The sequence below is a fragment of the Rhipicephalus sanguineus genome, chromosome 8 (assembly GCF_013339695.2).
Source record: "Rhipicephalus sanguineus isolate Rsan-2018 chromosome 8, BIME_Rsan_1.4, whole genome shotgun sequence".
Lineage (NCBI taxonomy): Eukaryota > Metazoa > Arthropoda > Arachnida > Ixodida > Ixodidae > Rhipicephalus > Rhipicephalus sanguineus.
The window spans coordinates 3,805,013-3,829,070 of NC_051183.1; the positions used below are offsets into that span (position 1 = coordinate 3,805,013).

Consider the following 24,058-nt stretch of genomic DNA (forward strand, 5'->3'; position numbering starts at 1 on the left):
CACGTTTAATTTCCGTGAACAGCGTACAGCGGCCAATACGCTTGCCTAGAACACCGCAGCGTTGCCCTCGTGGCTGCGCTGACGACTTATACAGAAAACACGTAATATGAGATAAGCCTTATATAAGCATGCGCGGATCCCAACGACCCACCCGCCTTGTATTTTCGCTCCTTTATCTCCGTGCCCACTACAACCGCTTCAGCCGACAAAAGCGCTGACAGTGGTTTTGCATGGCAGGGGAAAAAAAAGACAAACATGGGGAATCGCCCGGCTCGGCGCCCGATGCAAGTTATACTGCAAGATTATCCCCTTTTGACAGTCTAATGGTACCGGTAGTCCATCGTAAATATAGATGGCTTTACATAAAGCGCAAGGGCGCCGCCAGCTTGGACGGTTAAGCGAATGTTTTCGTTTTTTGTATTCGCGACATGCAATATAATATCAGGAACGTCGAATGTACCAACCACCCATGTTCTAGGCTTTCGTCTGCCATAGCGTTGTTGGTTTAGTTTTGAAGACACAAAACGGCCGGGATTTCCCACCACTAGATGCTTCCCAGCTGGCAAAAAGATTTGCTTCTCAGAAAAGAACAGTCTTCGGACGCTTCCGTCACATCATTATGCTTTTCCTTCCTCAATCGATCCCCATCTAAGAAGAAGACTGCCATCCGAAATTCCTCGACATCTGGAAGATCTGGAAGCTCTGTACTATCGTATTTGTCTAAATACTTCCTGTGAAAACTGCTTTCAAAACAGCTTATGAATGCTTCGGTCCAGCAGCAGTACATACTGCAACAACTGCGGCTCTCGAATCTGTGGAACATATATTGTTTGAATGTCGAGCGAATGCTGATGAGCGTGCGCTCTACGAACATCGCATGCTTCCGATAACACAAGTAACTTTATCATTTGGCTGCATCTTGGGCTCTTTAGCCTGCCTCACGCAACAAAGGCGTGCGATGAAACTCTATTCGCATATGTGGATATTAGCGGTCAGCTTGACAAATTTTACTTGCACCTTGAATGCACACAATGAGAGACTCTATCATCGCCCGTCCGCGGCCAAGAGCCAAAAAACTCAGTCTGTTTTTAATATTTTTGTAATTCTGTTTTACATTTTTATATTTTTCTTTTTTCTCTCTCTCTCTTCCTGTATTACCATCCCCAATCCCTCGACCACTAAGAGTGGCAGGTCAGCGATTTCTATATGCAGACTAAATGCTCTGCCTTTCAATAAAGAGTTCTCTCTCTCTCTCTCTCTATCACCAAGCATAGCAGCGGCAAAACCAATCCGTAAGGTAGTCTATATCTCACGTTGCCTTTCATTCGGTACCGCGCCATTGACAGCGTTTTTTTACGTCCAAACCATTTATAGCCGTTTCGATAAACGAGGCGAAAATTGCACGTCAGGCACGTCATCGGGCGCAGCGTTTGCTCAAATGTGGCTCATCTCAAACCACTCGTTATCTGTAGATGTCGCTCGTAAAGCGCGACGCAACGGCGTTCTAGACAATCGTGTTGGCCTCTGTACACTAGGATTTTTGTACGCTCACTACTGAGTCCTGCCACAACATTTGTCGACGTTTTCTTGCGCACAGCACTAAAAATTTTGTTTAGCTTGTCAAAAACTTTTGCTTACCGCGTTGACTGTAATAACCATGTACATTATTAGCGTGAGCTCAGATCTGAACTGCGCTCTAAATGTGCTGTCGACACCGATCAGCAATTCGGGGTAGATGGTCCGTGGCCTAGCATTACCTAGAGCAAAAGCGACAATGGATTAGCATCAACGTGCTGAAATACGAACGTGGTTTATATTTCCCATATTCACCTTCATTCTGCCTTTCTGTTACATTGATTCTGTCATGTTTAATATCATCTGGAAAGATAGCATGTTTGAAACATCTGTAAGTAATTTTGGTGCATATATTATAGGTTCCAGCCACGAAATATGATCTTTAGCAAAAAATAAAAAACAAACCATCATGTCTGAGAATCTACTCGGTACTCAGTAAGCATGTTCGAACTTGTACAGATATAACTGGTTATTAGTACAAATTATGCTAAGACACAGGAACTGCATCTTCAAAGTCATTAGGAACTGTTCTTTGGGTCATTACTTGCAGACTAGAGAAAGATTTTAGCTTCAGCGAATCGCCATGCTCAAAAGAAACTACTTCAGAAAATGTAAACATAACTTAGCGAGCTATTTTTATTGAGTGAGAGCTTAAGACTCTACATGTATGAAATGACACAATAGTTCTAAGTGTATTTTTCGGCAGTCTTATATGAATTGTAATCCAATATCTCGAAAATTAGCATGTCATTTCTAATCAACGCAAACCAGTCATGTAGTTTGCGTTCACGTTACGAAACGCGGAACACGTTGTTGCCTGTGTTTTCAGGAAAAATGCCGCTCGCAAAAAAATCTAGCATACTTGCCATCTGTTGCAAGGTCTTGCGATGTCTTATCTGCCTTTTCCAAATATCGTCAGATTTCCATTTTATTTTATTAAACGCAATAGGTGTAACGCTCATGTGGGCGCATATATAACCGTGTCTAAACTAAATGCGTGGGTGTAAGGGCTGCAGATTCTTTCCTCTGCCCGACTGTATAGTAAAGACCACCATAACGGTAAATTCCCAAGTACCAAATATACGTCATAATGAGCTCAATCCGTTGAAAACTCAAACTTTTCCAGGCTTCCTTTCTCAGCGTTTCTAGTTCTATGCACCCCATTAGTTTCACCTGTAAAGTGTAGTTTGATCATTGTACTACTTCTAGTACAGGGCCACAATCCTAGCCATTTCTAATAGCATTTCTGCTGCACGATGAAGTCTGTCAGCGTATGCGACCACCCATCTATGATAGGAGAAACTGAACGTCGCGAATCTCACTCCGTCTATTCGTTGAGCTATTTCGCCGCGATCTCATTTGGTCTGTTAAAAGTTTGCTTGCGTAGTGTACAATAGAAAATGTTAAGGCACACAGGTGCCGCCACCTTGCACTAACAAAAGTGTCCTTATTTTCGCGCATCGCGACGTGACCTTATGAGGTCATGAAACGTCGAGTGGACCAACCCAACCTTCTTAATGTGTATACGTCCACTGTAACACTGTTGGCTATTATTTTTATTATCCAAAACAGCAACACTACAGTCTAACATGGCGGCACCGATACCCATCCGTAAAATAGTGTATAGGGGCCGCGCATGGACTGGAAAATGAAAGTCTACGGGAAAGTGTGGTGTCATGCGGCATGGACCGCTGGATTTCATGTACGATTGAAGACGTCGTGCTCACGCGCTGTCTCAGTGCTTCTCGAGGCTTCGTGCGTCCCCTACAACGAAGCGTACTGTATGTTAAAAAAATGACATCGCTATACGCGCCTAGCTGGGTGTCGTGGTCTTGTGCTACAACGAATCGCGTACCACTTCGCACCGTGACGATTCATCCGAAGAAGCTTTTGCAATTGGGCGAGTTAGTGCGGGTTCATGTCCTAGGAAACTGCGCAGCCCCATACGGGGAAAAATTGCAGGAAAAATCTTTCTCATTACCGTTCTTTCTTTGTGCCCCATCTTGTGCGCAGTTTGCAAGAAGATGATTCCTATAAATTTCGGTCCAAATGAGGCTCACCAGGAGACAGAAGGGAAAGCTACTACTAGCTAGCCCGGGCTGGCTGCCACAAATAGAAACATATCGTAACAGGTTATTTCTAACATGATAAGGCTGCAATAACATTCCGGTAACCACTAAGCACAAACCTTTCTGCGAATTCTACTAATATCCCTTCTCTACTATTCATAGAATCGACGCTATAGTTGGCGATAATTTGTGCAACTTCCTGCCTGCCACCCACTTCCATGTTTAAATCACCCATGACTTACAGTGTTAGTTCCCTTTGTTTTTATTCAAAGTTATTGCACAACCATTACCTCAAAAATTTTTACGGCTTCCCTGAACACACAGTTACCATGAATGTGCTCATTATTTGTGAGAGGCCACGCAGAAAGAAGGCAGTTCATATCTGCTCCGGCAGGAGCCGCAATGAGCTACACTGTTCAAAAGAAAACAGTTCATTTTTTTCAATTAACTCATTCAAATAATTTTCATTAGATACCTGAGACTAAACAGACCATATTCGTACCGAACTTAACTCCGATAATAAATGTATCATATATTACGCTTAACTTCAATCATCACGTCCTTTTGATATGAGTTTTTTATTTATTTATTAGGGTTTTATAATCTTCAAGCCAACGTTCAACATCCGTTTGGTTGCGGGGTGAATCGCGGTGTGCTCCTTGAAAAACATAATGTCGCCAGCTGCTAGCCCCCCGAAACCTTTCTACTACTGCTTGTGAAAAGAAAACGCATGAAAAAAGACAGCTGCTTCTCCAAAGAAAAAATAAACATGCAGGTCACATCATGGCCTTCGCTTGGATGACGTTAAAAATGGTAGCCGCGTGTAGGTGATCATAAACGCTCTTTCAAAAATACTAATTTGTACAGCTCAGAAAACCTGCTTTTGTTATGGCGTTCATTCTGTTTGCAACGGGCCACTTCTGCGTGTCACTCACCTACTCCAGCGAACGTTCCCTTTTCCTCTTTAATTTCGTACAGCACGTGAGGAATATGGGACCCATGTGACCGGCCTTGCAATTTCGATGGCTTTATTCCTAATTTAGGTCCCAGGACGCCTTCCTAATAAAAAACAAGTCATGCCTCAGTACAACCTAGTGTAAACAAAGTGCTTAAATTGAGCATGGTATCCAACTTACCACTTGCAGTCCATGTTCTTCGTTGACCACAACGGAGGCGAAATGCCGAGTGTCGTGATACAGGTCTTGTTCCAAGAGTGAGCCGTCCAACTGCGCAACCATAAATTTATCTTAGCACCATACATCAAGCAGATTCACTTGTATGGTTCTTATTTGTAATCGCAGAACGCACATCAAAAACTTGCAGGACAACCGAGATTTGCCTTCAAGGGTAGAACGCGATAGCGCCATCGTGCCCCTTGCACGTAGGCTTCTCAATTGCTAGCCTATAGCTTCGGTTCTCGGCGCATGCCTCAGCCGTACCGCAAGGAAACGAATGTCTGTGGGCGCAACGTCGGCCGTTTCAAACTATCCTAGAATGCCTGCTGCATGTACAGTTGCGCAGTGTTGATGATGGTATGCATCTACACATGGCTCATACCCCCACTGGGGGACTGGCCAATAATTGTTGATATGAAGTTTTAAAGTTATATCAAATGATTTAACACAAAATACAATCAAACATATAAAAAACGAGTGCAATAATTCCACTACGTCTTAATTGTTATTTTTGCGAATCAGCTAAGGGCTCCCTACGCGTCCGTAAGGCACCACGCAAACCTGCGCAGCTGCTCATTTTGTTCGTGCTTTTGCTGCTGATGATGATTACTATGTTTGAACGCTTTGTAATGGGTGGGCCTTTACAAAACCCACTCGTTGCGCTATTCACATGTTTTGACGCCTTGCGCGATTCAACGCTTCTGCGCTTCAATTACTCATGCGTTAAGGAGACTCCTCCCACTACAACACATTGATATGGTGTCTTTTTTTAGGCTATTTCAACAAATTTCGTGGCTCTTTGGTAGTACACCTGCTTGCCATGCAGAAGGCCTGGTTTCAATTTGCACTGGAATGAAATATTTTCATTATTTATTTTCTCAATTTTGCTGTCACGCACAACGCTGATTTTCTGCTCACAGCCAACGACGCCGACAACTACACCGGATTTTCTGCGAAAAGGGCTCGTTATCCCTATCGAGTTAAAACCCCGAGCACTCTATTCAGTGCGCGGCACACGTACAACCAGCCAGATGAACAGAAAAGATTTGTAAAGTTATGTTTACGTTTACAAAGCTCAAATTTGTGGCCCGGATCAACGAACGCACTTATTTTTTGCCTGGAGAAGTATAAAATCTGTCGAGGAGCAAAGATTGCAATACTTTAGCTTAGTTTTATTTTTACCGGTGTGAGATGCTTCCACACTGTCAACGCACTGCCGCAGTGCGAGGCATGACGATTGGCATAATTGCGCGAAAGAAATTACTCAGTGTCCTTTTGTTCTGTGGATATGCTACTCCCACTTATTTTTTTTAAATTTCACCTTTTCGGGCAAACAATTTCCAAATACGTGGTTTTATTGATACAGTAAACTCTCACTTGTACGAACGTCGGTTTAACGAATATTTCAGAATAACGAACTTTTAGAAAATCCCCGGCGATTTCCTTATGCATTCTATGCAAAAATCTTTCAGTTAAACGAATTTCAGAATAGTGAATTTTTCAGTTGAACGAACTTGATCCGCGGACCCAAGCTCATTTTTTAAACAAATTCAACGAAGTTTTGTGCCCTGCAGCACTGGCATAGCCGATGCGAGCCGCCACTAAATCGCCCATCCATCGGCGGCGGCGCGACATCGCTTGTGCATGCAGCGCCGCCGAGACAAAGCGGCCATGCGGGTGACGAAAGCGAGCCACGTGCGCATCAGTTCGCCCCTGCTTCTTTTGTCTGTCTCATCGGCATCATCGGTATTGTGCGGTCATCTTCATTTCGGGAAACAACAGCTGGACGTTGACAGTGGCGCTTCATTTGAGGACTATGTGCAGTGTGACAGTGATCTTGTCACATGTGCAGAACTATCTGATTTGGAAATTGTTTCGAGTGTTCATCCGGAACTAGAAGAAGAAGAGTGCGACGAGGAAGTCGTAACGGCTGAGGCAGGTTCAAATCCTGTAACTCTAGCCGACGCGGTAGAGTCGTAGAGTATGTTAGAAAGTTGCGAGACTTCGTGTCTCAGCAACAAGCTGCGCCAGAGGCAGTGCACAGAAACGTAGGCTCTCTGGAAAGCTTTGTCTCTTCTTGCGCTTTAAGGGCACCAGTCCAAATGAAAATTACAGATTTCTTTTCAAAATAAATTGCATTTCACACTTTTGACTCTAATATCTGCTGTGCCCAATGCTGTTCCATATCCTAGTGAATATTCACTTTAGTGAACTTTCAGTTAAGTGAACTATTTCCTTGGGTCCCTTGAAGTTCACTCAATTGAGAGTTCACTGTAATATGCAGCTATCGAAATGTTCCTGTCGCATCGTTCCGTTTGTTTATTAGCTTTATTTATTTTGTTTTCTAAGAAAAAACAATCATCAAACACACTTACACACTACAATAAACCGGTACAGAGTACAATATTTGTAATAAAGATGTGCAAAATATTTTTCATACCTTAGAAAAATGAACATGAGGGCAAGAAAAGCAACACAACTACATTAAAACTGAAAACTACCAAACAAAACAAAAGTAAATAAATTTCCAGGGGTCTGTGCACGTTGTGGTATGTACAGCCAGCCAAATTTTAACTATCGTGCCCAGCGACAACGTTTTTGTGTGTAAGCGCCATATGCTTAAAGAAAGTAGCTAAAAATTGTTCTGTGGGGATGTGCTTTGTGGGTAGGCACATGCCCTCGCCCTTTTTGTGGAACTTAAATCCATCACATGGCGAAGATACACAAAAAACTTGCCGCTCGCGAACGATGGTTAATGATTTGAGCGAATTTACTTAATCTGTACTTCGTAATCGCTTGTGCTTATCACTTTTTTATCGCAAGTTAACTGCTTCGAGTTTCAACAGCCTGGTGGCGGCTAACACAACAGGTTACGCTTTAAATTATTTAAATGGAAAGGAAGTTTGAGACATTAGACTAGTTAGTTCTAAAAAAAGTATCCTTACGTATGTATGCTGCATGACGTGTCCTTGATACGTCCTCAGCAAAAATTCCTTTCCCATTATTGAGCTCTTCTCAAGGTTCAATGTCAGATCTTCGTTTATCTTCAACAGTTTCGTGCTTCTATCACTGCGCCTTTCGATGATCGTCGGGAAAACAAGAGTTCCTTCATGTGGTACTGAAATGAGAATTGGGGAAGCCTAAGAAACACAGCGTATGTTGGAGCTTTAGTATAAATGACATTTTCGATTTCACCAATGTAACATACTGCCGCGTGATTGAAGTACCACAGCAGTAATCGAGATATTTTTGCCACAGAAATCGAAGTGAAAAGCACAAAACCAAATTGGGAAGTTGATGTGAATTTTAATGTGATAGCGGCAAAAAAAGACCGTGTCGAAGAAATTACGGTCTCGGTGACAGCGGCCTATTCGGTGAGCGAGAAATCCCGATGAATGAGTGGTTTAAGCCGGAATCGAACAGATACATTCCGAGTGGTTGTAACATGTCATGCCACAGAGCCGCACCAGAGACTCAAACTGTATGCAGTGTAGTTTAAATAATAAGTTACAACTAACTTATACTTAAGTTAGTTGTAATATTGCACGAAAGAAGCATAAAATTGCACGAAGCGCCGCACCATGTGAATTGCGTGAGGAGCCGGTGGTTAAAAGCTGCCAACCCATAACAAAGGGCTAAGGTTCGCGTATTGCCTTGTGTACGCGTACTGCGTATTTCGCTATTTCGCACAGTGAACAAATATGGCGTGGTAGGAACTTAGCAAATATATTTGCACGAGGCACCCTAGGAGTGTTTACAACGACCAATGTTACGCGCAGACACACCCATTCCTTCGCGCCGCGGTTGAGGTGGCCATCGAGAAGCGAACCCTGGCTAGCGCATGAGAAACTCATCCCAGCGGTGTCGATAATCATTCCAGTTTCCACTCTGAATTCGAAAGGTTAAATTTCCTGCATGTTTATTTTGCCCACTCACGTCTGCCACTCTAGAAGATGTGCCAGCTGCAACTCTTTTTGTTGTTCTAATATGCATCGACAACTTCGTCTTTTTCTACAAAGCCTTCGCAATGCCACGCAAGAAGTGGAGCTACGCCACAAACAGGCGGCCAGTTGCGTATTATACCCACAAGGCCACTAGTCCCTCGCCTAGCATCCGCCCCTTGCCCTTCGCACTAAGGTTCAATTGTCGAAGCGTATTTTTTCTACATACCCTGTAGATTTACGCAGTATTCGTCAGAAACTAAATTACAGCACTTCCGCTGTAAAAAGTAGCGGGAAATTCGAGCCCGCCTATCACTAACCAATAGCGAAAATAATTTACTCCTTACAAATGCAACTGAATTTTTGTAGCACGAAACATGAAATATATTAGGCGGCTTGGACAGTTACCTTCACATGTTACGCCATGTTAGTGTAAGTATGAAGCTGTATGTGCGATATTGTATTGGCCTTGGTGCCTTACGTATTTCATTAACCAAAAGGAGCTCACGATTAGTCAGAAACCATGGAAAGTTTTTCCGGGTCATTGTTTTAACAAAATCAATATTTCCAAGATGTACGTAATGCACAGAGTATGAACTGATTTCATTACAATATCTTACGTATTTCTGTATGAGAAATAGTTTGCAAGAAAGAAAAAGGGCATCGTGTGTGCTATCTTTGCTCAATACAAAAAAAACAATTAGCAAAGGACACAGAATAATTTTCGCATACTTACTTTTTGCGCAGTGACTGAGGCATAGCAAATGCACACAAATGAACAATAAGCAAAGTAAGCTTTGCATAAAGCCTTTGCTACTACACCAATGCATTATAACATGCGTCAAGGTTTCATATGTACAAAAATCAGAATTTTAGCGCTCGCTCAGGCTTCAGCGAGATTCACCAAAGTAGCATCTGAAACTTCCACGCAGCTGTGTGCTTTTACAGGGCAGGACACCTTTCGGCGTGACGTATTTGCTTAATGCCGTCGCTGAAGCTGCTTGGACTTTGTATGAGCATTTTTTTCTCTCGCACAACTGAGACCAAGCTGAGATGTCACCTGGTCTCTTAATGCGACCTTGCATTGTGCGTTTTAGGAACATTTTGACGACACTGAAAAACGTCAGATGCGTGCGAATATGCCGGATTTATTATTTTTTCATTGTAATTTCGTTCAAAGAATAAAAACTAAGACATGCACATGCGCGTACATTTTATTTTCAGGTATTACAGTAAACAATAAGCGCCATTGTAACTATAATTCTAAAAATTCAGATATTAGGTAATATCTCGACTTATCCATGCAATCCAAGTGCCCCAGGAATGTCCACTTCTTGCAGTCCTTAAATCTCTGCCGAGACCTCCGAACATTATTTAACTGTTTACAATGTTCAAGTAAAAGCGAGAACCTAAGCTATCTATACTTGGTTACAACCTTAAACGGTGCCATCATTTTCTTCTCTCAGTAGATTGTATTGATCGTTCCGGTATATTGTAACGAAGGAACGTACTAGGTACATTGCAAAATAAAGCTCATAGTGCCTCTGGCTAAAATATTACATTTAGTTGAGCATTGATGTCAGCATAAGTGGTAGAAATTGTCGGAAAGCTTAAGTTTTCTATCTGACACCGGCGACGAAACTTGTAGCTGGATGTAAAAAAACCTTAAATACGTGTAGTGGTTTACGCCACGAAATGGAAACACCGCAACTTTCGTTATTCGAAACAGTGACACGGAACAGATGCATACAGCCATTCTGCAGTAGAATACATACTATTACAAATCATAAGCCTCTTAATCTAACCAAAACCGACAGAGCTTTTCCTATGCCAGGGAGTAAAACATCGAAAATTACAGCACATGCCGACAATATTTTCGTATTTTAACACGAAAGTGTTTATGCCGGGGTCCACCAAGACTTCACTGGCGTATTTACCTCGCAGATATGGCTTCAGTAAAATGCACACTAACGGATTACAAAGAAAAAGACTGGAAGAAAAAGTTCCGTCACCTGGAATCGAACCCACCGCCTCTCAGTCCGCGACAGTAGGTCAAGGGCGTTTTACACGTTGCACCACTGAGGCAGATAAAGGAGACTCCACAAACGCGCCGCTACCGCATGGTCTCTTGTTTTGCTATGCGGTGTCACCGTCTGTGAGCGGTCAAGTGTAGTGCTGCGTTTGTCACTAACGAGCAACGATAACAAGCGACTGAGCGACGATGCAGCTAGGCCATCTCCACGATGAGCGCACCAGCATCGACGAGTCGCCTCAGACGCAGTTACCTTCTTTGCTTTTGGCTACTTGTTAGCATGTGGCGGCTAGTGGTCGGAGTAGCGCGGCTTTCACACGCACCAACGGTTTTCCTCCACCACCTCTGCTTCGAGTGCGATAGCACCGACTGATAAAACTGCTGCAATAAACGCTGCAAAAAGGCGCGATGTCGACGGTGGAATGCCGTGCCTTGGTGGAGCGAGACAGAGGCGAGCGGGACCTGGAAGGAGGTCTCTCCTGGGGAGGTTTCCTGTGGGGAGGAAAGTCAGCAAATGTTGAAATGAAATTTTTCAGTTTCCAACGGGACTTGGTGTCCTTGGTCTCCCAGACATACCAGCGTTCATGAGAGCACTGGCTGCGAAAACGCAGACACTCTTCGATGATCGTGATTTCCCTGGCTACAGGCTCTTGAAGTAATGGAGTAGCTCATAGAAATGAAGTTTTACAGTGACTGCCTACATGGAACCGCAGGCTGAAACACCCCTAAAAGTTGAATGAGCTGCCAGTGGCCCGAAAAACAGTCGATATTGGAAATTGCGCTCTACGCGGACAGAAAGACGAACAAGCTTAGTGGAGTAGGGGCTGAACTGGTTTCGGACGGTTCGATATGTACGCCATGTTTGGGACGGTAGCGCGCTGAGCGCCATTGGAGGCTGCAGAGAGGAGAAAAAGAAATTCAACATCGATTTCCCTCATTGTTTTTGCTGCCGAAACCCGGTATATGCTATGCATGTTGCTACGAACAGCACAACTCCTGGTCTTACCACCGAGGTTCTGCTTCAGAAGTTTCCTTTGGATGACGATAGCGACACACTGCTATTACATAGGCGGCGTTTTCGACAACGGCAGTTAGAGAACGTTTGTACGGGAAGACGTTAGTAAAAAGCTTAGGCTAACACAAATTAGAGAAATGGATTTGGCCATCAGCGCGTTTGGACGAGAGCGATCTCAACTTTCTCGACGAGTGAATGTTGTTGACATTACGCTTCGGAGCCAACACCACTACACATCAGCGCAGATAGAACTTGTCGTCTTCCCGTTCATCTGCGACGGCATAACTGAAGCTCCGAAAGCGAACAAACTGCGCGCAGTCATCGTCGCCGAAGGCAAACTATTGGCGGATGCAGTTGTCGTCCTAAGCGTCACCTGCGAACCCGGGCTAAGTCTCCAAATTGGATCCTAACTGTTGTGGAAGCTCATGCAAAATAACAGCGAAGTCCGGTGGGACGCGGATACCAAAGCGTTAATCGCCATCAAAACAAGCATGTGGTGGACTCTCCAAGGACCACCGTCCGTCGAATGACAAGGCGGACATTATAGCAGCAGCCATATCTGCGTGCTACGAACAGATGTGCACGAGAACGAAGATGTCTCATACCGCTTCCAACGGTTCTGGGAGCTGGAAGCCATTGACATTGTTGAAGAGCCATTTCCGTAGCAAGAAGACATCGTCCTATAAAGGTTTATCGAAACAATCAATTTCCGAAATGGTCGGCATGAAGTTACGTTACCCTGGAAATCAGCAGAGTGCGACGTGGTTGATAATGACAAAGTCGTGATTTCGTTGAAGAAGGAAGCAATTGAACGTTACGACAAAATTATGAGGCAACACAAGAAAGACAGACATGCCGAGGAGATCGGCGAAGCTAAAATGCGAAAAGAAATAATCCGCGAAACATCAGTGACAACAAGAATCACAGTTAGGTTTGGCGCCTCTTAACAGGAGAGTTCTCTTGTAATGACCAACTTGAAGAGGGGGTTATGGACCGAGACGCTGTTTGCGTCAAACTTTCCCTCGCCATTACAACGACTTTGAATGACGCGAGAGGCAGCCCTTTGCTACAGCCAGACAAGCACAGCATACATCTCATTGGAAACGACATTCATCGACGCATTCTTCATGGTGGTGCCAGTGCTATACTCGCTGAGCTAGGTGAAAAGTGCGGCTTCTTAGAGGACGCCAGTGTGTTAAGAAAAAGTGATCAGTGAATGTGCTAGTGATTCTGGCTTAATGCTACTTCGACACAAGCAGCACATCTTCCAAAAGACAGAGTGCCCCGATCATAGCTGTTTCAAATCAGCGGCACCGACTTTGCTGGGCCTGTTTGTGATTAGGGATTTTAACGTGAAAGCCTACACTGTTATTTTTCCATATGTGGTTGTTAAAGCAATGCAATTAAGTCTATTCTGTGGCATAACGACCAACGCATTTCTGACGGCTTTTCATCGTTTTGTCGAAGCGTGGAACTGCAAGTGCTTGTAGTCTGACAATTTCTGACGTTCAATGCAGTTAGTCGTGAACTATACAAGAATATACAATGCTTACTAGTTCATGATTTCTGCGCGATGACACAAATAACGTTGAATGTTATTGCTGAACGTGATTCGTGGCTGGAAGGTTCTTCGAAAAGGACGATATGGACGATTGAAAACTGCCCCGGGTGAACTTAACGGAAAGGTTAGTGATACTGTCGGGGGCCAGAGGATGTTTGCTTGCTTGCTTGCTTGTTCCTTGTGTTGGCTGTTACCCACTACGGGGGTCGGCCATGAAACCGGCGGTTAACTTTTTTTCTTTTGTTTTTTTCTAGCTAAAGAATCAGGAATAAATGACGTGCCGAAAGAATGAACGAAAATTTAAGAATGACTTGTCGATATAGAATAAGGAGAAGAATAATACAACACTGTGAGAAACAATGAACGAATGAAAGGAATTCTAGAATACCAGATTATGTTCAGGAATAACTTAACAAGAAATTCTTCGTGTCTCACCGCAAAATTCACATAGCGCTGAGCAGACGTTACTGTTGCTGAAGCCATGAGAAGACGCCCCAAGGGAAAGAATATTTTGAGAATTCAGTATAAATCTTAAGTTTCTGAATAGCATTTCGAAATGTTTTTTCTATGCCTAAATAATCGACGGCAGGTAATCAAGTAATGATCAATATTTTCAGATTCCTGACAAAAATAGCACATAGGACATGAAACCATACCAGACCTGTATAAATAAAAATTAAGTGGGAGTATCCGGCGTCGCAATTTCGTAATAGCCACTTCCAGTCTTCGAGTGGGACACCATTTATTATTCCAGCCGAATGAAAGATGAGCATATTCAGGAAACTGTAATTGCATACTCTTGGCATCTTGAATTAAAGAATACTTCCGAAATGTCGAATAAGTAATAAAAACTGTGTCAGGCACAATGGACAAAATAGGACCACCCAGAGACCACCGCGTGAGAGAATCTGCCATCTCGTTTATTAGTATGGCGGAAATTGAGCGGGGCACGGATAAAAAGAAGAAGAAGAGGGGTAGTGGAGTAGAGGCAGAACTGGTTTCGGACGGTTCGATATGTACGCCATAATAGCGTAATTAGGAGTCACAACATACAGAAAATATAGGACGAATTCACCATCTACTCGGCCAATCCCCTCCATTGGGTATGTGCCATGACGAGAGGTCAACAACAACAACAACAACGCCATGTTTAGGATGGTATCTCGCTGGGCACCAATAAAGACTGCAGAGAGATTTCCCACAGTGGATGCAATAACTCATTGCAGTTTACTAGAAGTTGCCTCACAAGAAAATTCTAAAACAGTTAAAAGAAGCACAATTGCAAAGACGAAGAAAAACAGAATAACAGATAAAAACTGAAAGCAAAATGCAGCCGCAATAACGTTCATCACCAAATGCGTCACGTTCACTGGTTTCGCAGGTGTACTACCGACTAGAGGTTTGCACGGGCTCCGGGTAGGCCGAAAGCCCGAGCCCGAACCAGCCCGCGGCCAGGGCTCGGGTGGGCCGACGTATATTCACTTCGGGCCCGGGCCGGGCTCGGCCTACTTGGAGTTTTATCGGGCCGGGCTCGGGCTCGGCGCAAAGCCCGACTCAAGCCCGAAATACAGAGAATGAGCGGGAATTGTTTTCCAGCACGCATGCAGCGCCTTTTCCGCGACCGCCCTTTACCGCTTTTCCTTTCCATTCACTAATTTAAACAAAAGGAGAGCAGGTAAAGCACTGCCTCTGTTTCACTCCGACAAACAGAGAAGTAACACCACCTGAGCTAGTGACGACGCCACGCGACTGTTCGCCTTAGATTTAAGGCCAAATCCCATATGAGTGAAGATGCACGCGACAGCGACGAGCGACCGGACGTAGATCTCCTTCGTGCAAGCTGACGCTTCCATGGGCATACCCCATACACGTGACGGCTTTGGTGAGCGAACTCCATTGTTGCTGGCATGAGGCCGTCTACTTGTATGGCAAAAGCGCCGCACTTCGTTGAAGCCGGAATCGTTGGACTGCTTGCTGTTTTTGCACGACAATTTGTAATCTGTGTGTAATAGAGACTGTTCGTCTTGTGTCCTTTCATCATATTCGATATGCTCAATAAAATGCCAAATTACCGGAAAACGATGTTTTGTTTTCGCAACGAACCTTCAAAAAGCCGGGCCGGGCCGTTCCGGGCAGGGGATTGTGTTTTCGTACGTCGGGCAGGGCCGGGCGGGCTCGCAGCCCTTTGCCGTCGGGCTCCGGCTGGGCTTCGACAAAATCAGCGGGCCCGGGCCGGGCTCGGGCTCGGAAATACGGCCCGTGCACAGCTCTACTACCGACACACCAGCGGTTAGCCCGATTCGGAATTGTCCCAAATGACCGCAGCCTCAACAGTGGTAGAATGGATACAGAACATGGCGCGTTTCATTGCTCGGCAGCTAAGGGTGCCTGCTACTAATGCAAAGGGAGCCTGCTACTCTATTTACGCTACTATATTTACGCGTCATCCATGGGAAAATAGCGGGGGGCTGTTTCGTTGGTGATAACGGTCACGTTGTATTTTTTGCGGCGGTGGCTCTGCTTCATGGAATAGTGGCACCAGCCTCAACGAGCGACCTGTTTCGCACTCGATAAAGTTTGTCTGATCGTTTGTAGTTACCGGGCACAGCAGCCGGAAGAGCACGGCGAAGCGCTTTTCTGTGGCGATGTCGCACACGTTTCTGTGAACTACAGAACGGACACCTGCAGTTCCCAGTAGTCCCCTGCTAACTGTCAACACGGTTGATGTGTGTGTATGCGACGATTTTCAGTATGATTATCCGGTATTAATTGTATTCTTTTTTTAAACAGATGAGACATATATGTAAATTTCATGCATGTGAGTGGAGATTAGGCTTATTATTAAGTTGCAACCGTATACACAGTGATATTACCTCACAGGCACGCGAAACTTATATCAGCAGTACGATACTTTCCGTGTAAATGGAAAGGCCTGAGCAACACTAGCAACGACGCATTGCTGCAGCCACTATCACAGGCCACAAGTAATGCATCATGACAGTAACGGGCGCCGGCTGCGAGCGTTTCGTTAGCCGCAGCGCATCTGATGCTTTTACACCATGGCTACATATTGTAGAGAACTCTATGGTCGGTTAAATGCGGCGTTCATGGTGATTGAAATCGGTGACGATGGAGTTACGTGATTCGTTTTTTGCGTCAGCGTGTGATGCCTCCTCGCGACCGTAGGGCCGCTTCCAAATGGACCAACGGTGTTTCTCCGCCCCCTACTGCTTCGAGTGCACATCCTCTCCTTCAGTGCTCTGATCCGACTTAAACTAAGCGGCTCCCTCGAGTGAACACTAGACACGGCTACCTATGCTGTGTAAGCCAAAAGATTATTCACAAGTCTGCCCTCATGAACGGCTCTCTAAAATCGAGCGTTCTAGAACTTGCCCTACGAGCTAAAAGGATAGCGCGACATCAAGGTAGAATAGAAATGATAAGGATGCACTGAAAGCAGAAAGCGCAGGCTTACCTGCACTTCGGCTGACGGCCACTTATGCTTGTATAAGTGGATATATGAGTGAAGAAATAATAGAATAAAAATCTAGGACTTCCTATCGATGAACATTGCCATGGTAGCATTTCCTATAATGCAGGTGACCACTCAGCGTCGTAGCACCTAAAAGAATTACAACATCTTTCATGGATCATCATGAATACAATGCAGCGCATGAGTCGACTTAATGGAAAGCTGAAACACTTTAAAAAATGACTTTGGAATGTGTAACCATAGTTTCATCCCTGCTGAATTCGAAAAGCAATGTAAGAGTTCACAGAAGTGAACGCAAATAGCATTTCTTAGCGAAAAACAGCGGCTGCAGCCTCAGAGCTTCTTGAGCTGCTGAGCGAAGGCACTGACGTCATCTTCGATGTGCCGCGCCATCGGCGCCATCAGCTCTGTTAAAGCATGACCTTCGCGATCAGTTACACCAACGCGCGCAGCCAGAAGTAGTCACGGAGGCAGCGGTTGAAGATACGATAGTGCTGCGCGGCTCCGCCAAAACTACCGACTATGACGTCGTTCCGGTTATTTGGTTTCCGCGCCAACACTTTCGGCGCGTTTGCGTGGGCGGAGCAAGACGAACTTTTCTTTCGCGTAATTTAAAGTTCCTGTTGCCACAACAGCGGAAACAATTACGCCATCGTCGACAATAATGTCGGTCCCCGTTACCAACAAAGTTTTACTGAATTCTAAGACCCCTTCAGATTCCCTTTAAAGTTCCGTGATTGCTCACAGAGAGTAAGGCGGAGAGGCCACAGCGTTTTACCCAGCCCCTTGCACAGCCCCGAACGCGCTAGCGCGTGCCAGCGCGTTCTGACTAGGATACAACGCGTTGGTTCATAGCGCGTCTGTATAATCTCGTTCCCCGACGCCATCACATGATTGCTCAGAGAGTGTAGGGGGAGAGGCCACATCGTCTTACCTAGCCCCTTACGCAGGCCCGAGCGCGCTAGCGCGAGCCAGCACACATGGTTCTAAGAGGGAGAGGTCACAACGTCTTACCTAGCCCCATACACAGACCCGAACGCGCTAGCGTGTTCCAGCAAACATGGTTCCCGAGTGGACGGTCGCCAATGGAAGGACGGACGCAGCCCCGAGCAAAAGCTGCTTCGCATCTTAAAATGCAGTAACCCGTATCTGCTCTTGTTCACTCCCAATTTGACCTGCATGGTTCCGTGATCTTGTTCAAAGAAGACGGACTTCCGTCTATCTAGTTTAGTGTCATACATAGATGAATACATTCGTTTCCAGAAGAGGGGCAGTGTTAATAACAGCGTTTTATCGTTGCTTTAGCAATGTCGGTTTTTAAGCTTTGTGTAGAAGTACGATCGACTGGCAGTCACTGCCCCATCGTCATACTGCCACGTACAGAAGTCGTGACGTCGGAACGCTGGCGGAAACAAGATGCCTACCTGATTCATCTCCGTCACATGGCCCAAATGAAAAGACTTCCTTGGGCGCATTGCTACAGCAGCTGCGCTAACTCAAGCTTTGGCCAAGCATACCGAGGAATAGCTGACCCTTTCCTGCAATGATGCGGCTGCTGATGCCTCTGAATTTCCCATCTTGGACAGTGCCCTGTGTACAAGTTTCTTCACACATTCCCCGTATGAGCGCGAAAAAGAATATACCACAAGCTGAGATTTTCCAAAGTGCTATTGAATACATCGCCAAGAAACAATAGGGTTTAGCTCACATATTTATCGAGAGGTCTTGCTCTGAGCGTACTTCGCCAGGTGGTTTATACGTATCGTCAACTGATCAGCATTTATCTCACCATCTTTACCGATTAACACCAAGCACATCAGCTGAGGTTTATGCGATAAAACAAGCCATTATGTACATTAATAGGCGAACCACATGGACGATGGGTCATAATAAGGGATTCGAAAAAAGCCATAAGGGGCGTGTGTGACATGATTGCGACTCACAAACAACATTTAATGGCACGATACGCTGGTTATATCCATCACATGACCATTCTTTCTGGTGACACTGTCCGGTTACATTGAATACCCGGCAACTGCGGCATATGCGGAGATCAAAAAAGTCGGTTTCGCATCAAGGGCAAAGCAATGAATGCGATAGCAACAAATTGGAATGTCACAGGAAGAATGGCTAGCAGCTACAAACGTGCTGCGCGCTGCTCAAGCACAAAGGACGCACGGAAAGAACACACACAGAACGAGCGCGAACTAACAACTGTCACAGCACGACACTTGGAGTGCGCTGCTCAAACACAGAGAATGAGGCACGAAAAGAGCGCAAATGTATACATAGACGAGTGCGAACTATCACAGTTGTTACTTCATCTAACCCTTGCTTTGGCTACTCTAGCTAGCAGATCACTCCTTTCGCAAATACGGCCGCTGCAGGGAGCCAAGTGACTTTCGTGTGGTCTATAACCTCAACACAAACTTTGCGGCGAAAGCACAAGACGTACAAAGCTCCCCCTGAAGGCATATTCGTGCGAGCGCGGTCGACCACATCATGTATGCCAATGTACAAGTCGAAAGCGCACATCCCACCTCCGACGAAACGCTAGACAGGTATAGAATTGGGGACCGAACAAAATTTGCGAGCGGCCAGGACGCTTGCGCAGAACGCAAGCCACTCTCCGAATCTTGCGCTCGCGTTAGCCCAAGACCCTGAAGCGCCTTCTTTTTGGCTGCAAACCAAACCGCAGATCGCGCGACCGCAAGAGAAGAAAATAAAGAAGGCGCTTGGCAGTGACACGCGATGTCACGGCTCACGTTCCACTCGGGCGTCGATTCATGTCACTAAGATAAGACTTCATTTGGCTCTAGTTGGTACATATTCCTGAGGCTAAAATTACATCGCAAAGGCACTTCCTTTTTCCTGCACCCATCGCAATGTAACTTCATGTCTTCGTGTATCTAATACACTATCATCCTTGTTACGCATTACGGTTTAGAGCTACTGTTGTGGGCACATGTGCGGTAGCTTGCCTGGGGCTTATATATGCATTGCCTTATAAAATAATAAAGCCGTTATTACTCAGTGCTTGTGTCGTACGTTTCTTTTCTTCATAGGTGTCTTGTGCGTTTGCGCTGTAATTTTAGCCTCAGGATTGTGGTGGCGTTGTCACATATATAGTGTGCTTCTGCTTCAGCTATCTAGTTTCTTCCCTCCTGTGGCATATGTCTACAAGAACCAAAGCGATTCCACTAGCTCGCGCCACCACGAGCCACGGGACGCTCATGTTTTTCCTGGCCCACTGGCCACGAGCGGCGTGGCGCTACAACCACAGAATAGAAAACTACCGTGGGTCGCCAGCGATACGACGCAAGCGCAGCGCGGTCAACGATGCAGCATGGCCCACGTGTGGCGTCCCGTGTGTTTCATCCAACGGCGCGTGCGTTTGTATTCTACCGTTAGTATCCCCAAGAAAGAATGAGGCACGGCGGAATTGTCGAAGGCAGCTACATGTGGAGGGAGGGGTCGCAGGTTCGAAACCCCGGTCGAGAGCTTAAGAAATCCCTGCATGCGAAGCATTTCTTAGAGAATCTTTGGCACGTTGAGCGTTTCTATCTATCTATCTATCTATCTATCTATCTATCTATCTATCTATCTATCTATCTATCTATCTATCTATCTATCTATCTATCTATCTATCTATCTATCTTATCTATCTATCTATCTATCTATCTATCTATCTATCTATTATCTATCTTGCCGCCTACGTCTAGTTGCTCTCATATTCGTCTCCTAAACTTGATGTAGACCAAAATTGGCATGGGAGGGTAAGAGGATCGGCCGAATATGGTTGTCGGGTCATGACATGAATAACGGGAAAATCATCTCGCGTACGTCGTCAAACCCTTCTCTTCAGACACGTGTGGCACATACCCGTTTACTACGGGCCGCAGCGCACGCGCATGCGCCACAGGTGATTAACAATTTATATCTGCCCAGTAACGACGAGAACAGAAAATAGTAATTTAAATGCAAGAGCGTTTAGAAAAAAAAGCTGCCAGGCCTGCGCTGAAACCGCAGCACAGTCACAGCGAAAGCAGGAAGAGCGGCGTTTGTAGAGCCCGTTGTAAGCTCTCTTGGGTCTACTAATACAAGTACACTAGCAAGGTACCCACTGCACAATAATTCACAATTTTTGTGAAGTTGGGAAGCACCCGCTAAGCCATTATTCGTCATTCTGCGGGGAAGCGAGGCACCAGCTACACGTCTGTAAGGCATAATGTGGACTTTCTTGACGCGACGACTGATGACGATGAAGAATTATGGCTCAGCCCTTTGTAATGGGTTGGACGCTCTAAACGACCCCCCAGTTATGTAATTTGCATTGGGTGACGCCCGGTCGCTATTTCCTTCTCCCGTCATGCTGTATAACATAGGTTGACGTGGGAGAGGGGGGAGGGTCAAAGAACTTTACTGAGACCCCGAGGAAATGGATCATGTGCTTATGGCTTCCTTGGCAACCAATCCAAGTGCCCTTGCGAGGAACCCACTAAGCTATAAATCATTGTAATTTTTGAGAAGTAGGAAAGCAGGCATTATGCCATTTTTAATCATTCTACGGAGAGTACCTGCTAAACGCATGTAAGGCATTATGCGCACTTTGTTGATGCTGTGCCTGGTGACGATGAAGAATTATGGCGGATCCCGTTGTAATGGGTTGGAAGCATTCAAAAACCTTCTCGTTGCGCAATACGCATTTTGTGATGCCTGGTTACAGAATTAGTGTTGTGCGACGGTTGGTGCTTATTTTACTCTCCTACCACGCTATACTGCAAATGTTAATGTGGTTCCTTCCCGACATAAAGCCTGTATAGGACTTTTTTGCAAAGCAGTTTAAAGAACCAGCATGGCTCATATGTATTCCTTTGTAATGCATGCAGGCAATAAAGAAATAACCAGCATGGCTCAGAGGTTGAATACTGGGCTCCCACGCAGAGGGCCCAGGTTCGAACCTCGTTCCATCCTGGAAAATTTTCCTATTTCGGTTTCTTTTTCTTATTTCGAGCGATAGTGGTTACGGACACCGGCGGCGGCGGCGGACAACTACGGCGCCAAAAAACGGCCGGTGAAATGATCTCATAACAGCTTTCGCTGTAAAACCGACATCGCCAGCCTTGAACCAACGAATAGAAAGAACAAAAATTACGGTCCCAGCACGAATCGAAGCCACGCATCCTGTACGTCAATCAGGGTATTCTACCACAGAGCCACGTGAGGTCTTTAAACTTGGTTTAGGAAAAAACTCCTTATTCTGTCCTAATGTCGGCTGCAACGTCAATTGTGGTTGAGGTGCTGGCTATCTAATTTTAGAAGAAAGCACTAAACACTACATATCTACTCCTAAGATACATGCGTGTCATATCAGATTAAAGCCTGTGGTCCCAGCGTTGGCTCCGCCTTTATAGCAGTGTAATAAACATTCCAGTTGTATTTCTATGATTCAGCAAGCTATATTGAAGCATTACTCGACCCGGAGTAATACAATACGAAAGTTATGCATGATATTCACATGATTGTACCATAAAGTGTGCTTAGTTTTGTTAATACTGACGTATGTATCCTAACGTGAGGGTTGACGTTACGTCGCACCATAAGTTACCCTTTAAACGCCAGTGTGGTCGACGTGCCTGTTAAGCCCACGATGTGCACTCAGCTGTCACTACGAAACACGCCGTCAACTCGTGACGCTTCGCTCAAAGCCATAATATGCAGCATATATGTACTCGCTGACTGCTTCCCATAAAATGGATTCCCACAACGCGTGTCGATCTGTCAAGTTTTGTCGTCTCAATTAATATATATATATAATATAATATATATATATCTATATATATATATCTATATCTATATATATATATGCAAGGAAGGGGCGACGAAACTTCTGAAAGCAGATTACTAACGTTTTCAGCTGGTGGGACAGCCCTTCGTCAGAGTCAGGTCCGAGCGTTTTCAGCTGGTCCACCAGCTGAAAACGTTAAGTAAATCTGCTTTCAAGAAAGTTTCGTCGCCCCCTTCCTTGCATATCATACGTCGGGTCCAGCGTGATGAAGTTCAAAGAATTCGGTAATATATCTATATATATGTCATATATATATGTACATATATATATATATTAATATATATATATATATGTATGATATATAATATATTATAATATATATATATATATATATATATATATATATATATATATATAATATATGATATATATTCGGGACATGACGACGACCGGCAAAAATCTGCCGAGAGTGTCCATATAATTGATATCGAAATAAAACGGGCGTGGCGATGCCAGTAGAGAATTAAGTTAAGGAAAATTTGGCGAATTTCCCTCACTAACGCAGATGCATCACCAATAGCAAAGTACGCCCGCACAGAAGGTAGTTGATTATAGAATCTTTCCATCAGTATCTCCTTCTCCCTTAAAAGATCCTGATTTCCGCATCACCTTCCTTGTCACCTTGAGACACAGTTTCAACTACTTCGCCTCAAGGGTGTGTTCACCGATAGGTACATGGGCTGGCTTTGTTCAAACACTAACCAATATTGCGACAACCATCCTCCATTACAGACAATGGTACATATTTTGTTTTATTACCAGGCATATATAAATTATGATATTTTTTCTAAGGAACAACAAGCTCAACTCCCCAAGTACCCATAGATCTCGGGAAAATACTTCTACCTATGCTGACGCCAAACAGCTATGCTTACGTCAACAGTGGCTCAAATAATCATGTACAATCACATGTTGGACTGACAAAACGCACGCATCGACAGAAAAAAAGAGACAGCCAGTGCATATATGTGAAATTTATATCGTTCATCCGCTTTATATTTATGGTCGTTTGGTAGTACCGCAGAATTCCCAATTATTCCATATTGATACCGCCGAAGACATCTACTTGGTTTGTGGTTGCGCTCCAAGATTCTTCACGGAAAATATTTACAGTAATCAGGAAGCCATGCAATCCCACACTGCTATATGGTCGTGAACTTTAGGGGCTTCTGATCTTCCTTATGTATGTTCTCAAACAACCCTCAGAATTTTCACACAGCCTACAATTTGAAATGCCTGCGCCGATATATGAAAACGGCCTAATAATAGTCGCTCAGCAAGTTTTTGAAAGAATGGAGTACTGTTTCAATTCAGCACGAAAAAAAAACAGAACATAGCGCTAACACTTA

The 24,058-nt window shown here is 44.8% G+C and overlaps 1 protein-coding gene across 1 annotated transcript; it reads right to left on the bottom strand.

The window, feature by feature from the left end:
* Nucleotides 1-746: 746 nt before the first annotated feature.
* Nucleotides 747-9,679, bottom strand: LOC119402507 (uncharacterized). The gene is made up of 7 exons (XM_037669658.1): nucleotides 9,497-9,679; nucleotides 7,765-7,937; nucleotides 4,781-4,870; nucleotides 4,580-4,703; nucleotides 1,831-1,878; nucleotides 1,639-1,757; nucleotides 747-812 (listed from the first exon to the last, which is right to left on the bottom strand). The coding sequence occupies exons 1-7, from the start codon at nucleotides 9,588-9,590 to the stop codon at nucleotides 747-749; spliced, it is 714 nt and encodes a 237-aa protein (XP_037525586.1). The 5' UTR covers nucleotides 9,591-9,679.
* Between the last annotated feature and the right edge of the window lie 14,379 nt (nucleotides 9,680-24,058).